The sequence below is a fragment of the Phaenicophaeus curvirostris genome, chromosome 6, assembly GCF_032191515.1.
Source record: "Phaenicophaeus curvirostris isolate KB17595 chromosome 6, BPBGC_Pcur_1.0, whole genome shotgun sequence".
Taxonomy (NCBI): Eukaryota; Metazoa; Chordata; class Aves; order Cuculiformes; family Cuculidae; genus Phaenicophaeus; species Phaenicophaeus curvirostris.
The window spans coordinates 50,106,841-50,129,209 of record NC_091397.1 but is presented as its reverse complement, the minus strand read 5'-3'; the positions used below and the strand labels follow the sequence as shown (position 1 = coordinate 50,129,209).

The 22,369-nt window shown below is 42.7% G+C and overlaps 1 protein-coding gene across 1 annotated transcript in view; it reads left to right on the top strand.

The window, feature by feature from the left end:
- The first annotated feature begins 1,014 nt into the window (after positions 1-1,014).
- Positions 1,015-22,369, top strand: part of UBE2E1 (ubiquitin conjugating enzyme E2 E1) — a 45,364-nt gene continuing 24,009 nt past the window's right edge. The window contains 5 exon segments of the mRNA XM_069860149.1: positions 1,015-1,113; positions 1,115-1,145; positions 1,148-1,194; positions 2,886-3,064; positions 5,254-5,304. Of these exon segments, the coding sequence (XP_069716250.1) occupies positions 1,015-1,113; positions 1,115-1,145; positions 1,148-1,194; positions 2,886-3,064; positions 5,254-5,304 (407 nt within the window).

Here is a 22,369-nt window from a genome sequence, read left to right as displayed (position 1 = left end):
TGAGACGGAGATGTCCAGCCCCTGGGATGTCCCCCCCAGTGCGAGCCTGCGGGGTCCTCCCATGGGAGGAAGGGTGACAACGCGGACTCCTGTTCATTATCGCCATGCGTGGCCGTGGCCGTCATTGTGTTTTCATAGAGTTCGTGTTTTCATTGTGTTTTCATTGTGTTTTCATAACGGTTTGGGTTGGAAGGGACCACAAAGACCATCCAATTCCACCCCAATTGCCACGAGCAGGGGTGCCTTCTACTAGGTCAGGTTACTCATAGCCTTATCCAGCCTGGTCTCGAAAACCTCCAGGGATGGGGCAGCATTTTTGGCCACTGAAGATGCCAAGTGGGTGATGGAAAAGTGACGGAAAGGGTCATTGGGCACTGGAACAGGCTGCCCAGGGAGGTGGTTGAGTCACCTTCCCTGGAGGTGTTTAAGGCGCGGGTGGACGAGGTGCTGAGGGGCATGGTTTAGTGATTGATGGGAATGGTTGGACTTGATGATCCAGTGGGTCTTTTCCAACCTGGTGATTCTATGATAATGGCATAGGTGATCTCTCCTGGATAAGCTGTGGAAATTAGCCGCACTGAGCCGAATTAGCCCCCCGGTGAGGTCGGTGGGAATGCTGGTCCCTATTGTCCCTTCACGAGTGGGTCTGGCACCTCTAGGAAGAGCAGGGAGCCCGGGGAGCTGCCTCCTGCGCCCACGTGTGGGCTGGGGGCGGCGGGGCGCTCCTGCCAGACCCCGTTTTACCCGGTGGGTGGGCGGGGGGGGGAGATGGGCAGGAAAGGTTTCGGGGAGAAGAGTCAAACGCCTGGCAAATACAATACTCCAGCAGCCCAGAGGGGTGAGTGCCACTGCGCCTTTCCTGCAGACGGGCTCTCCATCTGGGGACTGGAGGGAGAAAAAAAAAAAAAAAAATCCCCAATACTTTTATCTTTGGAAAATTGAAGGGGGGGATGTGGGATTTTCGTGCCGTCGCTGCCAAGCCCAGGATTTTGTTTTCTCTCCCAGCATGCGTTGATGACATCACGAAGTGCCCCTTCTTTGTGTGTCAGTGATGTCACCAAGTGCAGTGTGGGGGACAATGGAATCCTGAACTCCGGGCGAAGGCGAGTGGGAAAGCGGCTGCTCCTGCTGCTGGTTCTGGGCTGAGTCGGGGAGGGAAGGGAGGACACGGCTGCTGCTTTAGGGCTGAAACAGGTGAGAAACGGGAGGGCTGCCGGGAGAGCCCTTTCGGCTTGCCCGGGGAGAGGCGGGCGGGGGAAGGCTCTGGGCTGGGCTCCCCCCTCTTTTTTTTTCTCCCCCTTATCGCTTTCCAAGTAAGAGAGGTGAGAAGTTGTTGCTGCTGCTGGAGGGACAAAGCAGGTGAGGCAGGGGGGAAGGTTTGGGGTTGAAACAGTTTTAAGAATAGGAGGGAGGCAAGCAGCACCACCACCCCCCCTCTAAGCCTAATAACCCCCTCTCAGCCTTAGAAAAGCATCCCCGGGGTGTCGCCCCCTCTCCCGGCCACCTGCCTCGGCCGCTGTCCCCGCACAGGAGCGGAGCCGGGGAGGGCATTTACCCTTCCCCCCGGCCGCCCCCGCGGGTGACTTTCCAGAGGGTCTCCATCAACAACTCCTGCGCCCCTCCGAGCGCCCCTTTCCTCGGGACACACACACCCCCACCCCCAGACACAGACACACACAGAGAGAGAGGACGGGGGCCCGCGTGTGCCGGGCTCCCCCCGCGGCCGCTGCCCCCCATCCCCGCCCGGCGGTGGGGGAGGCAGCCGGGGAAGCCATTGCCTGTTTAATAGTTGCTGTTGCAGCACTTCCGCTTCTCTCCCGGCGAGAGAGACACGAGTGGCCAGGCCCCGCCGCACCGAGGAGGAGCAGCCAGACACAAAGGGAGAGGTAGGGGGACGGGGCACCCCCGCGCCGGGGCCGAGGGGCAGCGGCGGCCGCGGGGGCTCGCCCGGGCCCTCCTCCCCCCATCCCCGAGCCCCGGCGGCCGCGGGGGGCCGCGGGGTGTCCCCGGCGGCCGCGGGAGGGGGGGACAACTCGGTGCCGCCCCGCGGCCTCCCTGCCCCGGGTCACCCCCCCCCGGGACCCTCGAGGGGCTGCCCCCCTCTCCCCCGCCTTGGCTCCGCTCTCGCCCCTTGTAGGCCCGGGCCTTTCTTTGCCTCTGCCCTCCCCCCCTCCCCGAGCCCACCGGCACGGAGCCCCCGTTCCCCGCCCCGCGGTGGGTCCCGTCCGCGCACCCCATTCCTCTCTTAGCTGCTCCGCTTCGCGCCCCCTCTTCTTTGCCCCCCCTTCCCCGCCCCTCCCGGCTCCCAACACCCGATCCAGCAGGCAGGGGTTATCCAGCAGGCAGGGGTTTCCCCGCCACAGGTCACAGATCTTCCTTCAGAGCCCCCCACCCTGTTGCCAGGGGTGCCCCGCTTCCATCTTAGTGCTGGCAAGGGTCGCCCCCCCAGCCCTACCCCTTTCCGCCTCCCCACGTGCCTCCCGGGAACCCAAGGGACCAGAGCTGTTCCATTTTTATCTCCTACACCCCTAGGCTGGATAGTGGTGGGTGGTGATGGCTCCTCTTGTGTGTGCAGTTTCGGGGAGATTAGAAGGAATTGCTTTGAGCTTCCCTGATCTTTGTAGTCGGCCTCGTTCCAGTCTCTTCTCCTCTTCTTTCACGCTTGCTTTCTGAGAGGAAGCTTTAAAAGTCCCTTTCCCCCGGCTCCTTGGTGTTACTAGTGCAGAGGAGGCTACTGCTTCTGCTGTAGGGCCTGAAGAGGAGAGGGAGACATGAGGACCCTTTAAAAGGAGCATGACCCAAACACAGAGCGAGATTGTCAGTGGCCTTTCTCTGTGTGTGTGTTCACTGTTTGTTCTCCACACCCCGTGGTGTCTCCTCTCCAGGTTGGGGTGTGTGGTGGGGGGGTCGCTATGTCGGATGACGATTCGAGGGCCAGCACCAGCTCCTCCTCATCTTCATCCTCCAACCAACAGACAGAGAAAGAGACAAGCACGCCTAAGAAGAAGGAAAGCAAAGTCAGCATGAGTAAAAACTCTAAGCTGTTATCTACCAGTGCCAAGAGGTGAGGCTGCAGTCAGTTTTCTCAGTGATTCGCTGCATCTTCTCTCCTTCCTCATTTACTGCTCCCTTGCTGCTCCCATTCCTCATCTCCAGCCCTTACGCTCAGCCTTTCCAGGCGAAGCTGCCATTGTCTCACTTTTCAGTGTCTCGGTGCAGCAAGTGTCTTCCCAACTTCACTGCTCTCTGGTCTCTCTTCCTGCTTCTTCCTCTGTCCCCTTCCAAGTATTTTCCTGTCTTTTCTTCCTCCAGGCTGTTTTTCTGTCCCTCGATTATTTCTGCTGGCTTTTCCCTTAGTGTTTGATGGGAATGGTTGGACTCGATGATCCGTTGGGTCTCTTCCGACCTGGTTATTCTATGATTCTATGATTAGGTATAGAGATGGTGTAGGACTGGCACATAGGACCTTAATTCCTTCTCTGCTATTGGAAGCTGTGTGGTCCTGAGTAAAGCACTAAAGTTCAACCTCAGTTTCCCTCTTTGTAGGTTGGGATTGATCTAGAGTGGCTTTTTCTTTCCAGGACTGCTTAGGGGAATAATTAAAGTTTGTGAAGGGGTTTGGGTTTGCTTATGCTGGGAAAGTGCACTCCAGTGCCAGTGGTATAATATAGCCCCAAATCTTTTCCACCGAATATATTACTGGTTTTCTGTCTGCTCATCACTTATATTGAATTTTCTGTGTATGGTTGGATGTTGACTAGAATAAATAATCCACAGCAGGTCCACTTGTGGCCATTGTGCTCAAAAATAGCTTTTGCAAACAGCACAGAGTGGGCTCTGGTTTTTTTGAGAATGAAATATTTTTTATTCCAGTGTAAAGTTACATGAGGGGGAGGTGGCTGCACAGAATTGTAATTCCAGAGCTGATATGTCAGTCAGTTTTCTTCACCTGGAAAGACTCTTGAAACCACTCGATTAACAAAAAAAAAAATCGTTACCCTTTCTCATTTATTCTGTGTTGCACCCCAATTCAGCATCATGCTGCTCCAGGGAGCAAAGCTGATAAATGGAAGTTTTCAAGCAAACTTGCAGTACTTCAGTAAGACCAGTAAACCACCTCCCTGAACAGTTTCGCCAGGCAGCAGAGAGGTTGTATCTGTAGGTGTCAAAATTGTGACTGGGGTTTTATGCAAATGCCCTGTCGTTGCAACTAAGTTCTCTGTGGCTTTGCAGAATTTAGGCAGTTTGGTTATTCCAGATTTCCACTCAGCAGGTTTCCATGGCAAACTGACATAGATAGTGGCATGCAGTGTTTACATGTCGTGCCCTTAACTATTTTAAAAGGGAGTTTTTAAAGTGCCTAATATGAAACGGCAGTAGTTCTCATGTATGACAGGTGGAAGAGGGGCAGAAGATGTTGGCTGAGTTTAAAGGAGAAGAGAAGCAGACTGAGTGCTGGGTGAGAAAATCTGGAGGGGAAGCCTGAGTGACAGTAATGGGACTCCAGGGAAAGGGTTGATAGCTGGTTGGGCATTTTGTGGCAAAAGCAGCATGAGCCTGGAATAGTCTGGGCGGGGAGGACAAGGTGGTGTCTGAACGCGGTGAAGAGAGGGACCATGTGGAGTCCTGAGGGAGTGGATGTTGGGGTGTTATATGGCTCTTCAGGGTGAAGAGAGGGGAGATTTGAAAGTGGCAGGAATGTACAGGAGCCTCAGAAATAGATATTCACCTTCCTTTTACGTGTCCTTGGGAACGACGCAGTTATTCACTCCCCTGGGGCTGGTGTTTTTTCTCAGGATGATGATAGGAAGATGAGGGGGAGGAAGGGGGGGAGCTGACTTGGCAGTGACTGTTTCTTTCAATCCAGCAAGACAAAATTCCTTTTCAGACTGCAGTCTCCTTCTAGCACTTGGTGCATCAGGTTTGCAGAGGGTTCCCCTCATTTGCAGGCTGGCTGGCAGAGTAAAGCAGTTTTTTCCGCTGCCCCTGTGTGGTTGGCATCATTATGGGAGCATACAACAGTGCACCTGTCTGGATTCAGCGCATGGTGCCCGTCTGCTTTTCTGTCCATCTCTGTGACAGGGTGCCTGTCCTGCTTAGTGTGTTTGGACTGGTGGGAGGCTGCAGCTGAGAGTGCCTCTGTCTTTTGTAGTGTTGCAAACTTGTGATGACAGCATGTCTGTAAAGCATATGTGTTAACTGCTATCCCACATAGTGACTTACCTTTGTTCCTTCTTGCTTTTATTGCCACAGGATTCAGAAGGAGTTGGCTGACATCACCCTAGATCCACCTCCCAACTGCAGGTTGGTGTCAATTCCTTTTCTGAGGAGAGTGGGAGAAGCTGAGGGGCTGAAGTGTTCTTGTGTGTCTTGTAAGTGTCCTCAGAGGCTCTGGATAGAGCATGGCTGTTTAGGTGGCTGACAGTAGTTTTGTGAATGCTGGGATGACATTAAATAGTTTCCAGGTCTGGAGGCCTTGAGAGATCATGTGTTTTGATAAAAGTGTTCTGTTTGTTTGGGGGGTTCTTTCATTTTTTTGGCCTTGTTGGCTTTTTTTTAACAATTGCAATTCAATCTGTTTTACTACTTTGTGTGTATGTTTCTGAAACTGGCCTATAAAGAAGAGTGTGAAAGCTTTCTCCTTGTTTGTTTTTTCTGGTTTATAAATCTAATGCCTGAATGCACTCATCTTATATGAATAGGAGTTCTGCCAAGGAAACAGAGAATAGTAAAATGCCATGAGCTTTTTAGCTCAGAGTTCTGTCGTGAACAGTAGCTTACGATGGAAGAGAAGTGTGAATTTGTCACTCAGTGGTTGCCCTACAGGAGCAGGTGTTAGCTGGTGAAATAGCAGGCAGGGATATTCTGTTGTCCTTTATAGAGCAGCTTGCTTTTAAGTATGTTTTAGAAACTTGTACTGTTTGTTTGAAACATCTAGCAGGTTGATTCAGTTCATTGCACAGTGGTCTGGGCCTGTTTGCATTTGGAAAGGAGACAGTAGTAGTTTAACATCTTTAGTTGTGCTTGTTCATTGAAGAGGAAAGTTGCTTTTGGTCTGGTCTATGTTGCTGGAGCTTCCAAAGCAGAACTCTGTTCCTGTCTTCTTACTGTGGCTGAGGTTTGAGACCTTTTGATAGTGGTAATAGCAGCAACCAGAATTCTGTTTATAAATAACTATTTAAGTTAGTCTTTTTAATATTGAGTTGTCACCCACAAATGCATGTGACCCTTTTTATTGAGGCTTTTTGCTGCTGTTATTCTGCTGGGAGGCATTAGCCTGACAGGTCCAGAGCTCACTTTCAGTACAAGTCCTAAGGATCATAACTAATGAAAGGAGGGATGGGATGAGACGTGTGACTACAATAGAAGTCTGGACTGATAATAAGATTTTTGTGCTGTTTGGAAGATGACTGATGAGCTCTGAAATCTCTAGCTGGGCCAATATTGTTTTAGTGACAATAGTGAGTACCTGAGTATTAAAAGAGCTTCCAGCTCTTGGATTGGAGGTGTCTGTCTTGTCTGTGTCCTGACCCTGTGTCAGGATGAAGTCCTCATGCTTTCCCTTCCTTGTCCCGCAACATCTTGATTGTCATGGGAAAGTAGTGCAGCTCAGAAAGGCACCGTGGCTTGCTTCATAGACAACTGAGTCTGGGTGATCAAGATGCTGGGACTGCAGTCTGCACTTTGCGAATCTACTCAGAAGCTGTAATAGTATGCAAGTATGTCAGATTGCAGGCTTCGTCTGAAGGTTTGTGTAAATAATAATAGAACCCTAATTTGTCCTTGTTTTAATTGGTGTCATTGACAGGTAAAGGTGACCTCGCAGACTACCTGTCAAAATAGCATATGGTTGTGATTTTTATTTTTTTAATTACATAGACCACCGATGATAATGTACTTCAAGGCCCACAGAGTAAGCTTATGTTGTTTAAGCCTTTATAAATATTTTTAATGGTAAAAAATCATTAGTAGTACAAGTAGGGATGATTAATTTTTGCCCATAATGCAGTTACAAGTATTCTGCATTCCTTCTGACCTTCAGGTGAGTGAGGGTAAAGGCTGGTGTAATTGTTATTGTGTCTTAATACATTGATACATAGGAAAACATGAATGGAGGGACTTGTGTGTGTGTGACCAAAGGAGTTTTGGTATTGCTCATCTTGAGGTGAAGTCTTCCTACTTCAGTAAAGGCAGTGCCGAGAGTAAAGGGTAATGGCTCTGCTTAAAGGCTAACGAGGTTCCAGTTGCACAGTCAAGCACTGAGTGTTTGCTCCTCTAGCAGCTGGTTTGTACAAGGGTGGGCAGGTGCTGATTGCCACCACAGTGAGATGAGTTTCAAACATAGCAGTTACCTCTTTTGGAAAAAGAAATGGAAATAGTTGGTTTGAGAGTGTGAGGAGATTAAGCAAGTGTGAGACTCTGGTTGCTACGTGATGCTTAAGGTTGCCAAAATTTGCTCTGGAGAAGCATGCTCACACTGTCACTGCTTTCCTTTTTCTTTTTTTGTTTCCCTTTGTATGAACATTATCATGCTATGAGGAAAGTATTAAATACATAGTAGTTTCAATTTCCTGCCTTGGTGACTTTGCTTATCCTCACCTTCCCCCTGATCTCCAACCCCTCGTCTCTCTGCTGCCTTTGTGCGTCTATAGACTTTTTGAGGTGTCACTGGAGGAGAGGGCAGTTCTCTCGTTTTTGGCATCTCACTCTCTCCTGCAAGACTAATCTCAAAACTTACTTATTCAGGGTGCTATGTATGATACCAGGTACTATCTATTCTTGTCAACTTTAGTGGTGCCAAAGTCTTAGAAGTCAAATTTGAAAATGTGCATCCAAAACAGTATCTGTCTTATGCTGGAAAGGTCACATTCTTTTTCTCCTACTGGATGTTTATTCTTATACCCCTCACCACGATGTTTGTATTTTCCCCTGTTCTGTGCCATGACCAGTATTTGATAGCAGTTCATTGTTCATGGGGCTTTGATTTCTGGCCTCATTGCAAAGTGCTGCTCTTCTAGTCTTATTGCTTTAATGTGACTTCTGAGATATTTAACATATCCAAGAGCAGCTCTGCATATTGAAAGAAAAACCTTTTAGGCTGTAAATGATGTTTAGTAAGAACAGTTTTAGTTTTCTTCTTATTAAACACCACATATCAGATGCAATTACAAATAATAATAAAAAAAAGTCAAACTAAATAGCTTAAAACCAAAACAAATTAATTTCATTTTTATTATTGTAGCTCTCTGCCTCTATTTTCATGTGTGTAAATAACAGGTCATCTGCTTTTTTTTTAAAAAAAAAAAAAGCCAACAAAAAAAATACAGACCCCAAGCACACTCAACACCCTGTGACTAAGCAGCTGTTAGGATTTACACATGTGTGGGTAATATGAGGGGAAGTTTATCCCAGAACTTCCTCTCCCCTCAGTAGTTTCCTTCTTTCTGGTTTTCCATAGCTTGCCTGTGTCACCCAAGTGCTTACCTGTGCTCATCTCTCATTGGCAGCTTCATCATCCTGTGTAGTCCCCTTGCCCCTCACGTCTCCCTTTTCAGGCTGTGATTTTGATTTACGCAGATTAATACTATTACTTGTACAGAGGTGCAGGATATGTGCATGGAAACACAGTCTGTGTTTGGCCTGCATTTACAAAATAGATAAAAAATATATTTTCTAAAAAGATGTCTTTAATACATGTCACAAATTTGTGTGTTCCTGATAGAGGTAATGCTGTCCTCATGAGTGTCCTAGTATAGTGTCTGTGTGGCATTTGGCTACTTCTAAATGGTTATTGCTCCTTTTCATTTCTTTTGGTAGAGCTAGTGCTCTAGAGATCTTTAATTTCTATTGTCTGCAAGATGTTTTGACTTCTGATATTAATACTGAGTTATGAAAGTTAAATGTGGCTTTCAAGTTCAGAAGGTGGTTAGTGGTTAATATGAATTGGTGAATAACTGTTTGGACCAAAAATGTTTTTGATCTTTTAAGAGCTACTTGGTGATGTCTTCTCCTGCTTTGTGTTATATGAGAAAGTTACAACTCTTGTTTTAGTACTCGAAGAAGGTGTATAGATATTTTGGACTTTTGGTCTTCTGTATATGTTGGAGACAGAGGAGTATGTCATGTCTTTGCTTTGGGACATGTACGTCTGTGTCTGTGACTGCAGATGTCAAAATACAATTCCATCTTCCTACATAGGCAGACCTGATCTTTGTTGGTAGATAACACTTGAGTATTGTGCCAAAGCTTTCCTTCTGTCACTGTGACAAAGTTTCCAAAGCTTTAAGAGAAGTCAATTAAAACTGTTAGTACTCCTTATTCTCTTTACGTCATGTATTTGATCTGTGTATCTGAGCATCTCTGGATAGTAAATCTGCTAATTGCTGGGAGGTTATGAAATAAATGTTTTTCCCCATTTTAGGGATGAGGAGTTGCAGCACACAAAACCCAAATGACTTGTCCAAGGTCACACGGGAAGTCTGTGGCAAAGTGGAGAAATGAATGTAAATCTCCTTTGTTTCAGGCTAACTTGCAGCTGAGCTGTTATGCTGGAGCCGTGTGCATTGGTTGCATTATGAGCAGGGCTTTGAATCTGTGCTTTATTGGGTGCTTGGTATTGACTGTATGTAAGCAGGGTAATTTAATGTTATTTTTCCCATCTGTGTAGAGGGACTAAAATGAATATTAACTAGAATTAATGTTTTTTAATCTTTCTTACCCAGACTGAAACAAGTTTGTCTCCACCTGGCACATTTAAGTCCATATAGGAAAAACCAGATGTTATTTAAACAAAATTAATTTTCAAATCTTTACTGAAGGAAGCATTTGCCTGGAAGGTTTACCATTGCTTCAGTGTGAAATGCTATCACACATTAATTATTTAAATAATAATAAAATACAGTTGTGTTTCCTGGCACCTTCAGCTCAGTTTTTATAAATGCACAGAATAAGGACCAGAGCTCCCTGGGAGTCTTGTGAAAGTTAACTGTCAGCACTTAATAAATATATCTCTCACTATAGATGGTGGGAAGAAGTGCTTTCTACTGTAATGTGTGGAATATGCATAGTTTTCAAAACTTTGCAGTTGGGAATTAAAATTGCTTGGATAGAGAGAAGTCTGCAGAAAATGTGTGGCTCAAATGCTGTTTTGAACTCAATAGTTTCATATTATAATTAATATATTTAATCTCCATAACATGAAAATCTGACATTTGTTTTGATTACATTTCATTTTATGGCACTGGGAATGTTTTGCAAATGTATTTTCTCAATACCTCCAGTTCCAATAATGCTTTAGGTGCTTTTGCTTTTTGATCTAGTGTGTTTTTTAAGGATGGATTGACACTGTTAAACTATAGTATCAGTGTTGGTTTTATTATTTTCATGCTTGGAATAGTCCTTCTTGAACACAGCCATAAACATAAACTTTCTGGTCTTAAATTTTGTAATTAAAAAGCTTAATTTCAGTATGACCTTTCTTTTTTTTAATGTGCATGCTCGAATTATTAGATCAAGAATGATACGATTGCTGGGTTTTACTTCCTTGTAGAAATAAAAAATGCAAATCACGTCTAATGAAAATTACCAGCTTACAAAAGTGGGTTTAGCAATAGCTGAAAAATATCTTTTGTCGTATAAACTACCAGTGGTTCAGCTTTCCCTCCCCCCTTTGTTTGGCAGGTAATCCCTGGAGAAATAACTCTTCCTTCTGAAACAGTGTATTAACTAATTTAGAGATCCTCTGCAGCTGTGTATGGTCTGGCTTACAAACCATAATAATACCATTTCTGTACTTGGTAGATTTGAAGTATGTGTAGGTAGCAACTTCTGCAGGCGAAGTCCTCTGCCTGACGTACTCAGACAATAGCTGCATGGAAGCAGCTTCTTTACTGTGGATTGATTAGTTAATATTACAGGAATTCACCTTTCTGAAGGCATTCCTATGTTTATTTATTTGTCTACCTTTAAAAATCAGAAACATTTTGATGGCCAGGCTGCTTGGACATTGTGGCAGGATCTGGCTTATGCTGTGGTAGATTTTATTTGGCACATCCTGGCTCAGTAATTCCCAAATGAACTGCATTCTGTGCTCTTGCATGCCAAACATTAGAACGATGAATCTTGAAAGCGGCTGTGAAATTGTATCGTGGCTAAGAACAAAGAGGATTGAAATCCCTTCTGTGCACACTCTCTTGTACACCACTTAATTTTATTATTTGACTTTCAGTTTTGCTGCCCTTGGAGGGCACTGTGCAACTGTGTTTATGGTGGTGCGTGTGTGTTTATCTGACAAATTTTAATACTTCCTCTTGGTTATGCAGTCTTTAATTTGATTTTATTTCTGTTGTGTTCCAGCTCTGCTCGTCTAGATTTCTATATTGGATATGTGTATAGCAGCAAATCATACATCTGTTTTTTTTTACGAAATATTCGTGATATGTGTTATGGTACTTTGTTGATGTAAATGAGAAACACAGCATGTGGAGTATGTGTACATCAAGGGCTTGAATCTATCTTGTCTTTTTATATGAAGATAAAATTATCCACAGAGAACTGATTGTTCTAAGGGATTAAGCAAGTGCTAGGGGACAGTTTTGTGTTTGAGGATTTCACCGAGGGCTGCTTGCTAGTGGCAGAGAGCTTTTTGATTTCTGAAGATGCTATCTGACAAGACATTAGCTTTAGCCTTGCTGTCGAATGTGGCCTTTCTGGGAATGGAGACACAGGTCACTTGCACCCCGTACAAATTATGTCATTGGATTAATGTTATTGATGAGTTAGTGCATAGTGAAACTTCTGCAGCCTCTGCCTTGCCTTCATCTGTAATTGTATGTAACAGGCCAGCCTTTCATACAGCACCTCTCTAAAAGTATTTAATGTACTAAGCAAAAAGAAGATATCTTTTTATGTGAATGTGTTAAGAGGTTATTGCACGTCTGTGCCGACTTGCACACCACGTACGAAGTTAAAGGCTATGCTTTCTCCACCAAAGAAAGTGCTTTAAACTAAGTTAAACTAATGATGTAATTTAGTCATTACAGTACAATCTTGCCAATCTGTACATTTATTTGAATGAAATAAGTTTATACTTATTTTTCCCTCTGAGGCTTAACAGTGGAGGTCTAAATACTGACTACGTTATTTTACAAGATGAACCAGAGAACATGTATCGTCAAGTACTATAAATAAACTACAACTGTCAAAATAAACATTGTGCACTCTGGAATTCAGAGAGGTTTTCTGGTGTCTCTTGCCAATTTGCATATTTCAGCAACATGCAGTTGGTCTTCCAAGGCATCTGTGGAAAGTGTAATGATTACTGTGGTGCATTTAGTATCTATTTTCTGTGTGTGAGGGGCTAATTGAATATATCATAGATTTGCATGCTTAACTGCAGCATTCAAAACACAGTGTCCTTTATTAGCTTGAACTCTCTGTGATGGGAGATGGGGAAGGAAAGGGGAGTGGGACATGCAGATTGTAGCTCAGGGCAAATGTGGTGTTTGATTCCCCACGCTGCCTCCAGTCTCTTTCATGATTTCACAACTGAAAATACAGATCAGGTAGGATGAAGCTGAGCTGTTTTGAGAGCTGGATCCAGGCCAAGTATTAGCAGTTCATTTGTTTTAGAGAAAATACAAAATCATTGTATTGAAGAGGCTGTGCAAATAATGATGTAAAGCCCTGTTAAATTTCTTTGCTTCTATAGTTTTGTGAATCAGTGAAGAATTCAGTGCTTGATTCTTCCAGGGGTTTTAACTTTTAGAGTCAAAAGTGAGTGTAAACCAAATCAGCATGTTAGTTAGATGTATTTTGCATTTTCTCTGTATTAGTGCAAATTATTATTAAACAGATTAGAGGATCAGAGTCTTTCCCTCTGGAGCTGCTGGACTCACTGGAAACAGAATCTTGGACTGGTACTGAGAATTGTAAAGGCGATAGTAAATGCTGTGGGCTAGAGGGGTGAAGCTTCCTGGGACAGGTGGACTGCTGGTATTTAATTCTGTTTCTGCTATGGTTGTCTGAGCAACAGATTTTTGCCATCAGAGCTGATTTCAGTGTTTATTAAGGTGGATCCAGGAGAGGGGTCTTGGGTTCTTCTTTCTTTCTTTTATTTTGTTGCCTAGGATCCTACAGAGTTGCACACAGGAGTGAAAAGGCCCACAAATTCTGAAGTCAAAGGTGTCTTTTCATGATAGATGGACTGATGAATAGAAGAAAAATACTTCTACTATGGACTCAAAACTTTATCAGAGTTTTTGGAGACAACAGTAAAGCTGCAGGGTAGTGGTGATTGTTATATAAGGAAGCTTGCCAGGGTAACTGTCTCAAAGGTTTTACAAGCAGCTTGAATGTCTTCACTGACATTTTAAGGTGCCAGTTTAGGTGATGACTGTTATGGATCTGTCATATCTTTGAAGTTTTCAGGTGGACAACTTCTAGAAAGTTTCAATGCATTATTTTATATTCTGAACAAGCGTAGACTGCTCTGAGAAGTGGCCTATAAATGGTGGAGAAAGTGCAATGTATTTCATTATAGCGGTGTTTAACTGGTGCAGGCAGTTTTGAGAGATTGCTAAAGTGCTGGCAGTTGTAGTAACATAGTTTCAAAGTAATCATATCAATACTGTAGTATACCACAAAAGGTCATTTCATCATAAGTTTCTGATAAATCAAACTGATTGTTTTAATACTATATTTACACATTATTTCCTGTATGTCTTGGTAACCTTTTTAAAGGAGACAAATTAGGTGATGCATACAAGCATTTATCATTGGTGTCCTCCTTGACTTCCTTGTAAGTCATTTATCAATGAGAATTGTCTAGCTGTGTTTTTTAAGTAATTATTAATTTGAGAATCTCATCATATTTTTTATTTCTTTGGCTTCTAATAAACGTATTTGTGCCTGTTTACACTTACCATAGAATCATTTAGGTTGGAAAGACCTTTAAGATCATCAAGTCCAACCATTAACCTAACACTGCCAAGTTCACCACTAAACCACGTCCCTTACCACCAAGTCTACACGTCTTTTCAATACCGCCAGAAATGGTTACCCAAATGCTTCCCTGGGCAGCCTGTTACAATGATTGACAGCCCTTAATGTAAAAAAAAAAAAATTCCTAATATCCAATCTAAACCTCCCCTGGCACAACTTCAGGCCGTTTCCTCTCAACCTATCACTTGTTACTTGGGAGAAGAGACTGACATCCACCTCGTTACAACCTCATTTCAGGTAGTTATACACAGTGATAAGGTCTTCCTTCAGCCTCCTCTTCTCCAGACTAAACAGTCCCAGCTCTCTCAGCTGCTCCTCGTAAGACTTGTGCTCCAGCCCCTTTACCAGCTTCATTGCCCTTCTCTGGACACATTCCAGCAGCAAAATGTAGTGAGGAGCCTAAAACTGAACACAGTATTCAAGGTGTGGCCTCACCAGTGGCAAGTACAGGGGGATGGTCACTGCCCTAGTTCTGCTGGCCACACTATTTGTGATACAAGCCAGGACGCTGTTGGCCTTCTTGGCCACCTGGGCTAGCTGCTGGCTCATACTCGCTTGGGGGTCTGTGAGAGAGAGGGAAAAGTCTGAAGGCTTTAAATACCTGTGCCAAATAAAATCTCAGAATATCATTAATTTCACTAGATTTCTCCATTGTACTAAAGGTGCAACTTTAAATCAAACTGCAACAGCACCCTTGTGGTCTAGAAATCAGGCAAGAAGATGTATAATAGCAACAACAGTACCAGGGATGTCTAGTTTTTGACTGTAGCTAGTGTCAGGCCTTTAGCTGCCCTGCTGCTTGCCTTTTAGTTGCATCCCAGGGTTGAAGTCTCTAGTGAAATTTTACTACGTTCTTTAGAATAGCAGTTTTCCATTTTTTTTTTCCACCTCCTCACTCCCAGGTTAATCAAATTGCAAGCAATGGTAAGACTGAGAGAATGAATGAGTGACAGGTGAGGAATAGAAGAGGACATAAAACTACTCAAAGCAGAAGGATGTTATATTCCTGTGGATTGTGAATGTAAGGGGCAGCAGAGAGGTGGCCCATCAGATTGGCTGAGGCAGTTTTGTAATGGTTGCCAAAATAGTTGCAGCAAAGGTGGAAGCAGAGACAGGATGAATCTTTGTCTGCTCCAACAATTTATCTCCACTTTCTGATGGACTTATCTAAGGAACGGAAGAGACTGGGCATTCTGCTTTTGAATGAATGGGTAGGGCCATCCATGGGCCACCCTCCTCTTGGGCATGAGTGAATTTTTAGAACAGGCAAACATGCAAGCTGCAACAATAGTTTTTGCTGCACAGCTTGCACCCCACCTGGGAGGCTAAATATTCATATAGCAGTACGAGAGTTCAAAAATGGCTTGAAACTCAGTCAACTCCAATCAACCAGGCCTGTACTTAAGATAGGCGGTTGCAAATTCGATTTTTGAAGGCTCTGTGAAGCTGCACCTCCCAAAGGAGCATGCCTTGCTTTTGTAGCAACTGGAAGAGAATCAGAACAAGAACTGTTAAATTCCATAGTACTAGAAACAGAGATATTCACCGAAACTGTTAAGAGATCATTTTAGAACAGACTAGGTCCTCCTACCCAGTAGGTGGTGGAGTTCTGGAAGTTCTGGAGGCAGGTAGTATAAGCACACTCAAAAATGGGCTGAACAGGTTCATGGGTCACAGGTCTGTAAACAGACTCAAAGAGAAAAGTCAGGGGCATACCCTTTAGCATCCCTAATCCAGAGGCTATGAATGCTGTGGGAGCACAAGGGGAGTGGTCTGCAGATAGTTGCCACAACCAGATGTTCTGAGGAGTGTCTGCTCTTACTACTGCCAGGAGTAGAGTACTGAATTAGGTGACCCCAAATCATCCTTTTACATTCTATATGGATTCCCCAAAAAATGGCCTCCTTCCCCCACCCCGTTATCCCTCATTAGAGCCCACTAACTTTGGTTGCTTTTCTGTTTCCTTGTTCCACTTGACATTGCTTTTAGCCACATAAAATGTTCAACTTCTGCCCTTTATGGAACAGTTCCTCCCTCTCTTCATTTTATGCTTTGCCATTTAAAGCAAGCCCTCATTTCCTGTCACTCAGCCACATCTCCTTGGTTTTCTGAAGGGCTAACCTTCATGCATTTGTCTTGCTGAATTTAGGTTGTAAAATTTTCAGAACTTTTCATTTTTTCTGTTTGCAAAGTAGTATGTAAACTTCCAGCTGCATTTAAATGTTCTGCAATAAGAAAGTAGGTTTAGTTCTTGGGCTTGTAGATATCTCCCTATCCTTTCCAAAAAAATGAAGTTGTGCTTATGTTGTGACATTGCATATTTATTTTTCTTATCGGATTGAGGTAAATAAGTGACTTGTTTTCAGCAGCTCTTGTATTATCTTGAGTATGTGATTTGGTGGTTTTCTGGTTTTATGCATATCAAGGTTATCACAGTTGTTACATTGTGATACTACTACATTGTAATAGGATAATATGTTTTGAGGTATATTAGTGTTGTGGGGTTTTTTTTTCTCTGAATAGTGGCAGAGAAGTAATAAAGGTGTCCAACAGCTAATCTCTTATTTTGCTATCTTTGTGCTGCTACTTCACCTTCCATCTCAATAGCTAGGAGGACTGTAACTATTTGTTAGGGAAGTATTAGTTAACTTGCAGAGCTATTACATGTGCTGAGACATTCAAATTTAAAGTACTTAGTATTCAGTGTCTGTACTTAACTCCTAATGACTATAAATATTATGTTACTTTTGAGGTTTTATAATGTATCGGGTATGTCTTATACGTTGTTTTTCCTGCAGAAAATGCAAATTTTCTAACCCAGAGATGGTGCAAGCTGTACTTCCTACATTGCTACAGAAGGATTTTTGCTTTGCTTTTCATAGTAGTCTTATTTTTGAGGGGATGTAAAGTTCAAACAGAAGATTTAGCACTGAGATTGCTCAGGTACATGTTTCACTGCAGTGCTAAGTAGCATAGAACTAGCTATTTAGGGCATCTTTAATAACTAGGACTGGATTTTGTTAGGAAAGAGTGAAGAATGGGGGTTTAATAGTGGAGCCTTTGTATGGTAACACTTTGCAGTGGGGATGCAATGAACTGGCCACCCGTAAGCTGTAGAAGGGTGAGTGGGGGTGTGCTGTGACCTGTGTCATGGCTGGCTGAACAGCTGGATGGGATTTGTTAGTGAATCACTGCTTGGCTTAAAGAGAGATAAGGAAGGAGTGCTGATTGGGGTCTGGATTTGAGAAAGATTTTTCTGTTACCTGGTGAAGTCAGTTATATTTGCAGCGGTCTTCATCGATTCAGAAGGAATGAGAAAGAAAAGATGCAGCTAGAGTTGATGGCTGAACTCTGACACGCTAAGGAAGTGTGAAAATATAGGGTGGGGTTAGATATTATCCTTAAAAGCTGAGAACAACAAGGGAGAAAAATGCATTTTGCCATATCCCTTTCAGTAGTAAACTGGCCAGTCTCTTGCACAGATTCTCAGCTCTCTGTGTACTTCTTTCCTAGGCTTTCTCTTCATTACAGTCCAATGTTTCCCAAGTCGTTGGAGTAATGAAAGTTCTGCAAAAGAGAGCTAACGTGTCTATTCTGGCCCATGGAGCTGGGCCTTTTACTGCAAACTATCACAGGCTTGTTCTGAGCAGTTGTAGTGTCTTCTGCCTCCTTATCCTGCTGAGATGAGCAGGCTCTGGTCCCTTCTCTTTCCTGATGGCTGCACTGATTCTGCAGCAGTGAGCCATTACTTTTGTCACTCAGCAGTGCCTGGAAAGTGAAGAGACAAGATTGTCCTGTTGACAGAGAGTAAATGTTTATGAAGAATTAAAAAATAAGCAGACAAAACCATTACTGTTTTATTAATTTACTTGCAAATGAAGTAGCAGTGATCAGCTAAACTAACTGATTTGTGTATAGATTTTTTTTTAATCGTTGAAGTATTCAGATCATGAATTGGAGGAGCTTGATGAAAGGGAAAAAGGGAAGTGTTTTTCAAGTACTTACATAGGCAATTGGGATAATTCTGTGTGCAAGGTATGCATAAGAATTAACAATTGTCATCTTTCTTTATGTGGTACTCTTTGGTCCCTGGAAAAGTGTATTTTATTATCTTGAGAGGTTTCTAGTCAAGAGGACGCATCTCTACTTCATTTTGTGGCTATAAAGACATTTGACATGTGCAGTAGGTGAGCCGGTGTGAGTGTTTACACAGCAGGTAACTGTACACTAGACAAATGCAAGATTCTTTGGTTGGTATTTTTACTAATCTTCCTGTTGTGTACACATTGAATGACACATCTTGAAAGTCGTCTGGTTGCTGTTTTAGCAAGTGGTTTCTTTTCAGAAGCAGAATCTCATTTTCTGGATATTAGAATAGTAATGGAACTGTGATGTTTGCTTAGATTGGCTTTCTTGGAAGCTAATGTGTCATATCCTAATGACACACTAGGTCAAGTGCTAAATTTCAGTCCTTGCTGGAGATAGTGAATGAACTGTGTCCAGAAATAAGTGGGTTTGTATGCCCCTGTTCTTATTACTAGTGTTCAAGGTCACTAGAAGATCTGTGGGTTTTAAAGTACAGTATGTGTTATTTACCCATTGTTTCTTAAAAAGTGTGAAACTCTTTAGTGAACTATGTGAACACCTTACTATTTTATGTATAGTCAATGATTTTCTTTTTCTCAGCTGGTTTTTCACGAAGAGGGTAAGCATTTTTTTCTTCCTCGTTTAGTTTATTAATTATGCTGAGGCAGCTGGATGGAATAGTGCATCTTCCTTTTGGCTGCCGAAGGGAAGATCTCTTTTTTTTTTTAGTGTGCTGGGTTTTATAAAGCGTTATTTTCTAGTAGGAGTTATATAATATGATTATGAAGTTATCCTCTCTTTCAAAGGGTCACATATGTGATCTCTGGTCAGTAGGGAGAAACTCACACTTTTGACCTTTCTGTCTCATTGGACTCATTAGCTATTGGACATAGTGGTGCTTCTGAAACTGCTTAATTGTTCCAAAGTGATCATTTGTGATTACTCTGTTATTGCCATTTGAGGCTCTCTCTCTATGTACTGCCAAAACCCCACAGTATATTACATTTTTATTGTTATGTAAAGCAGCTGTAAAATAAACAATGTGGTTGTGTAAGTGTATTTGAAGTCTTTGCTATTGGCTACTTCATTTTTTCCCTTTATGTCTCTTAACTTTTACATTTACAGTTTTGCCACCACAGGGAGCTAATGAAAAGCAAACATGTAGACTGTTTGTTTAAAAATAATGATAATAATGCCATGCACAGATTCATGTTGCTTCCTTATTAATATTTATTATCCTGTTTCACAGTATAAGAGAAGCTAGGGCGTGCTGTGCTGAGGTGGGTTTTTTTGGTGGGAGGATTGAGTGTTTTCTCTGTGCAGTGGTTTGACTGTTACAATCCTCTGAGTCTAAGAAACTTCAATTGTAAAGTAAGGAAGCATATAGCAAACAAAGAAAGGAAAAAGGTAAATGTATGTGGTGCAAAACATTGATCTAGATGAGGGGAGGGCTGTTGAGCTGTTTTGGTTTTTTGATACTTATATGCCTGTAGAGAGTCGATCCCATGTGCATCCTTAGCACCATCACAGGATAATGAAAGGTGATTTATTTTATGCGTTCAAGTTTCTCTCCACAAGTAGTACTGAAGAAAACAAGGGCTTAAATTATGCTATGTTTTTTATTCTTTCTGTACCTCTTTTGGTATGTAGTAGGACTGCATGTCTCAGGAGTAAAATCATTAAATGCGTATGTTTATTAAGGGCTTGACTTTCAACATTGGCTGTTTACAGTGAGGGTACTTGTTGAGATGATGAGTCTCTTGATCATTCTTCGCCCCAGTGGGAAAAGTGTGTAAAACCAGCATAATAGCCGCTGGGCAGCCTCTCTCACAACTTTTTATCCATGTTGGTTGCAGCTGCTAAGAGATTTTTAATGGATAGGTTTTTCTTAGTTTAAGCTATTTTTCTGCTTTCATGGGAACTTGCATAGCTTAGGTCCTGCTTTCCACTCTATTCAGAGAGATAGCTGAACTTGGTTGCCACTGCATCACAGCTGCCTTCTTTGTGTAGCTGGTGCTGGGGAGGCACATGTGCTTGTTGGGGTTCTGCTCTACTTGGATGAGGGAACAGAAACAAACTATAAAGATGAAAAGATGCACAGGAGGGGAATGTATACTTGGATATTGCCAGCACTTAAAGGTAAATCCTTTGCAGTAAGGAAGGCTCTAAATAACACCTCTGTGTTTTGCAGTAGGTGAATTGTTTGAGGAGAATGAGAATATAACGTAGCTGCTAGACTTCTAATTTAAAATAAATGAAGTAGAATTTAGCTTATTTTTTATTTTGCCCACTATTTCATTTTTCATATTATGAGGTAATTAATAATAATTTACAATTTTTAAAACTGCCATATGTTATCTGTACAACAGCTCTAAGGGAACAGTGTTGCATCAGCTTTGCTTTTTGTTAGCAGTGTGTTTAGCGCGTGCGTGTATGCACAAATACCCCTTTTGCATTCGCTTACCAGAGTGAAGTTGTATTTCTGGGAAAGCAGGGAGTTGGGTTTATTTCTTTACTTTTCCCATCCCAAATGTGCAAAAAATAGCTGTATAGGAAAGAATTATTGTTAAGATCAACTTTCCTTTTATTCAGCGTTTAACTTGACTTGCAAAAGCTGACAGAATGCATATTTTCCTAAACTTTGAACGTTGCATCACCCAGGAGAAGCACGCAGGGGAAAGTCTCTTAAGTGCTGGCAAAACAGACTCCAAGGATAGTGCTGACTTGCCACGCTTAATCCCAGCTGTATAAAGAGTAAAGCCAAACTTATTGTTGTGACTGAGTGGAAAAGGTGTTAGGTGGGATCAGTATTGCAATATTGTACATTCTTGTCATCGATTTGGAGCAAAAAATAATTTGCTACGAAATGATGATATAGCTCTAGAGCTGCCATTATGGAAGACTGTGTAAGAGTGTGTGTGATCTGAATGAATACCTACGTAAAGGAGCTGACGTGGACTAATTCTGTTTTATCAGACCTAGATGGTCTTTCTGTGCTTTTACAGTGTTATAATGGTAGCAGTAGCTGGTCATCTTAACTGCTGCTGAACTGAGTTAGTACACTCAACAGAGGCATAAAGATTTTGTGTGTGTGTGTTTACACGTTTGCATGTTTATGCATGTGCATATATACTCAGATTTTAGATATGAAATAGAGCGTATGATTGGCACTAGACCGGTCTCTTTTTCATCCAAGTTTGTCAAAAGAGGTATGACATTTTCTGAAAACTCTGTCTGGACGTCATCATACTCAGTTAGGACACCTCATTTTGTACTTCACCCCACCTGGGTTTCCTTTTTCCATCCAATTGTTCTGGCAGCAAGTCAAAATTAATTGTGCTCTTGTGCCCTCAGCTAATCATAGCAGACTGGTAGCTTTCCACCAGTCTTCTGCAGAGCTTTGACTTGGAAAAGTGTGCAGTTTCACTGTGTAAAAACACTTCATTCTTTTCATAAACTGTTACATTGTTGAAAATATGTCTTAAAAAAACCCCAAAACCAAACCTGATCCAAATTATGTATATTGTCAACAAGAACTTTTCTGCTCCAGAAATTTGTTTTCAAGTCCTGGAAAATGGTCACGTACAGCTGATGCCTTTTCACGTGTAACTAATTTATATTAATGCTGCTGGTGTAAAGATCATGGATCCCATGATACTGCAAAACGAAGTATTGCTGTGTAAGTGTATTTTTCCTCAGGTACAGTGTTGTTTCCATTAAACATAAGAAAAAACAGTTTATTCAAAAAGAAGAGGCTATAGTCTTCATTTATGTAGCATAACATAAGGGGACTGTGATCTTTGACTTCTCAGGTCTATAGGTTTTGTATTTGTCCTTCTGAATTACTTTCTCTTTCTGATTTTCAGGACTTGGCCTGGGAGAGAGGTTGAGCCAAAGTCATGCAAATGTCTTTCGAGTATGCTCTTTGCATATTTGACAGGTGGCTAAGGTTTCATACAGAAACTGCCAGACTTCTGAAGTAGTTTTTGGGTTTTTTTTTTTCTTTCCTGCATTCTGTGGTTTTATGTGGATGATTTGCTGCTAGTTTGGATGCAGCTAACTGCAGCAGTATCTCAGTCATTGGAAGGTGACGGATATGGGAATTAGGCTCAGTAAGCCACGTAAAGGCTGGTATTGGACCTGGGGTAGGTAACCTTTTTATTTAGGGATAAGTCCTACAGCTGAGGTAGTACAAAAGCTCTGTAGTTTCTCTGAATTGTCCTTTTCTCTCCTGCAATAACTAAATCAAATAAGGTTTTCACTGAAGCTGCAACACCAATCC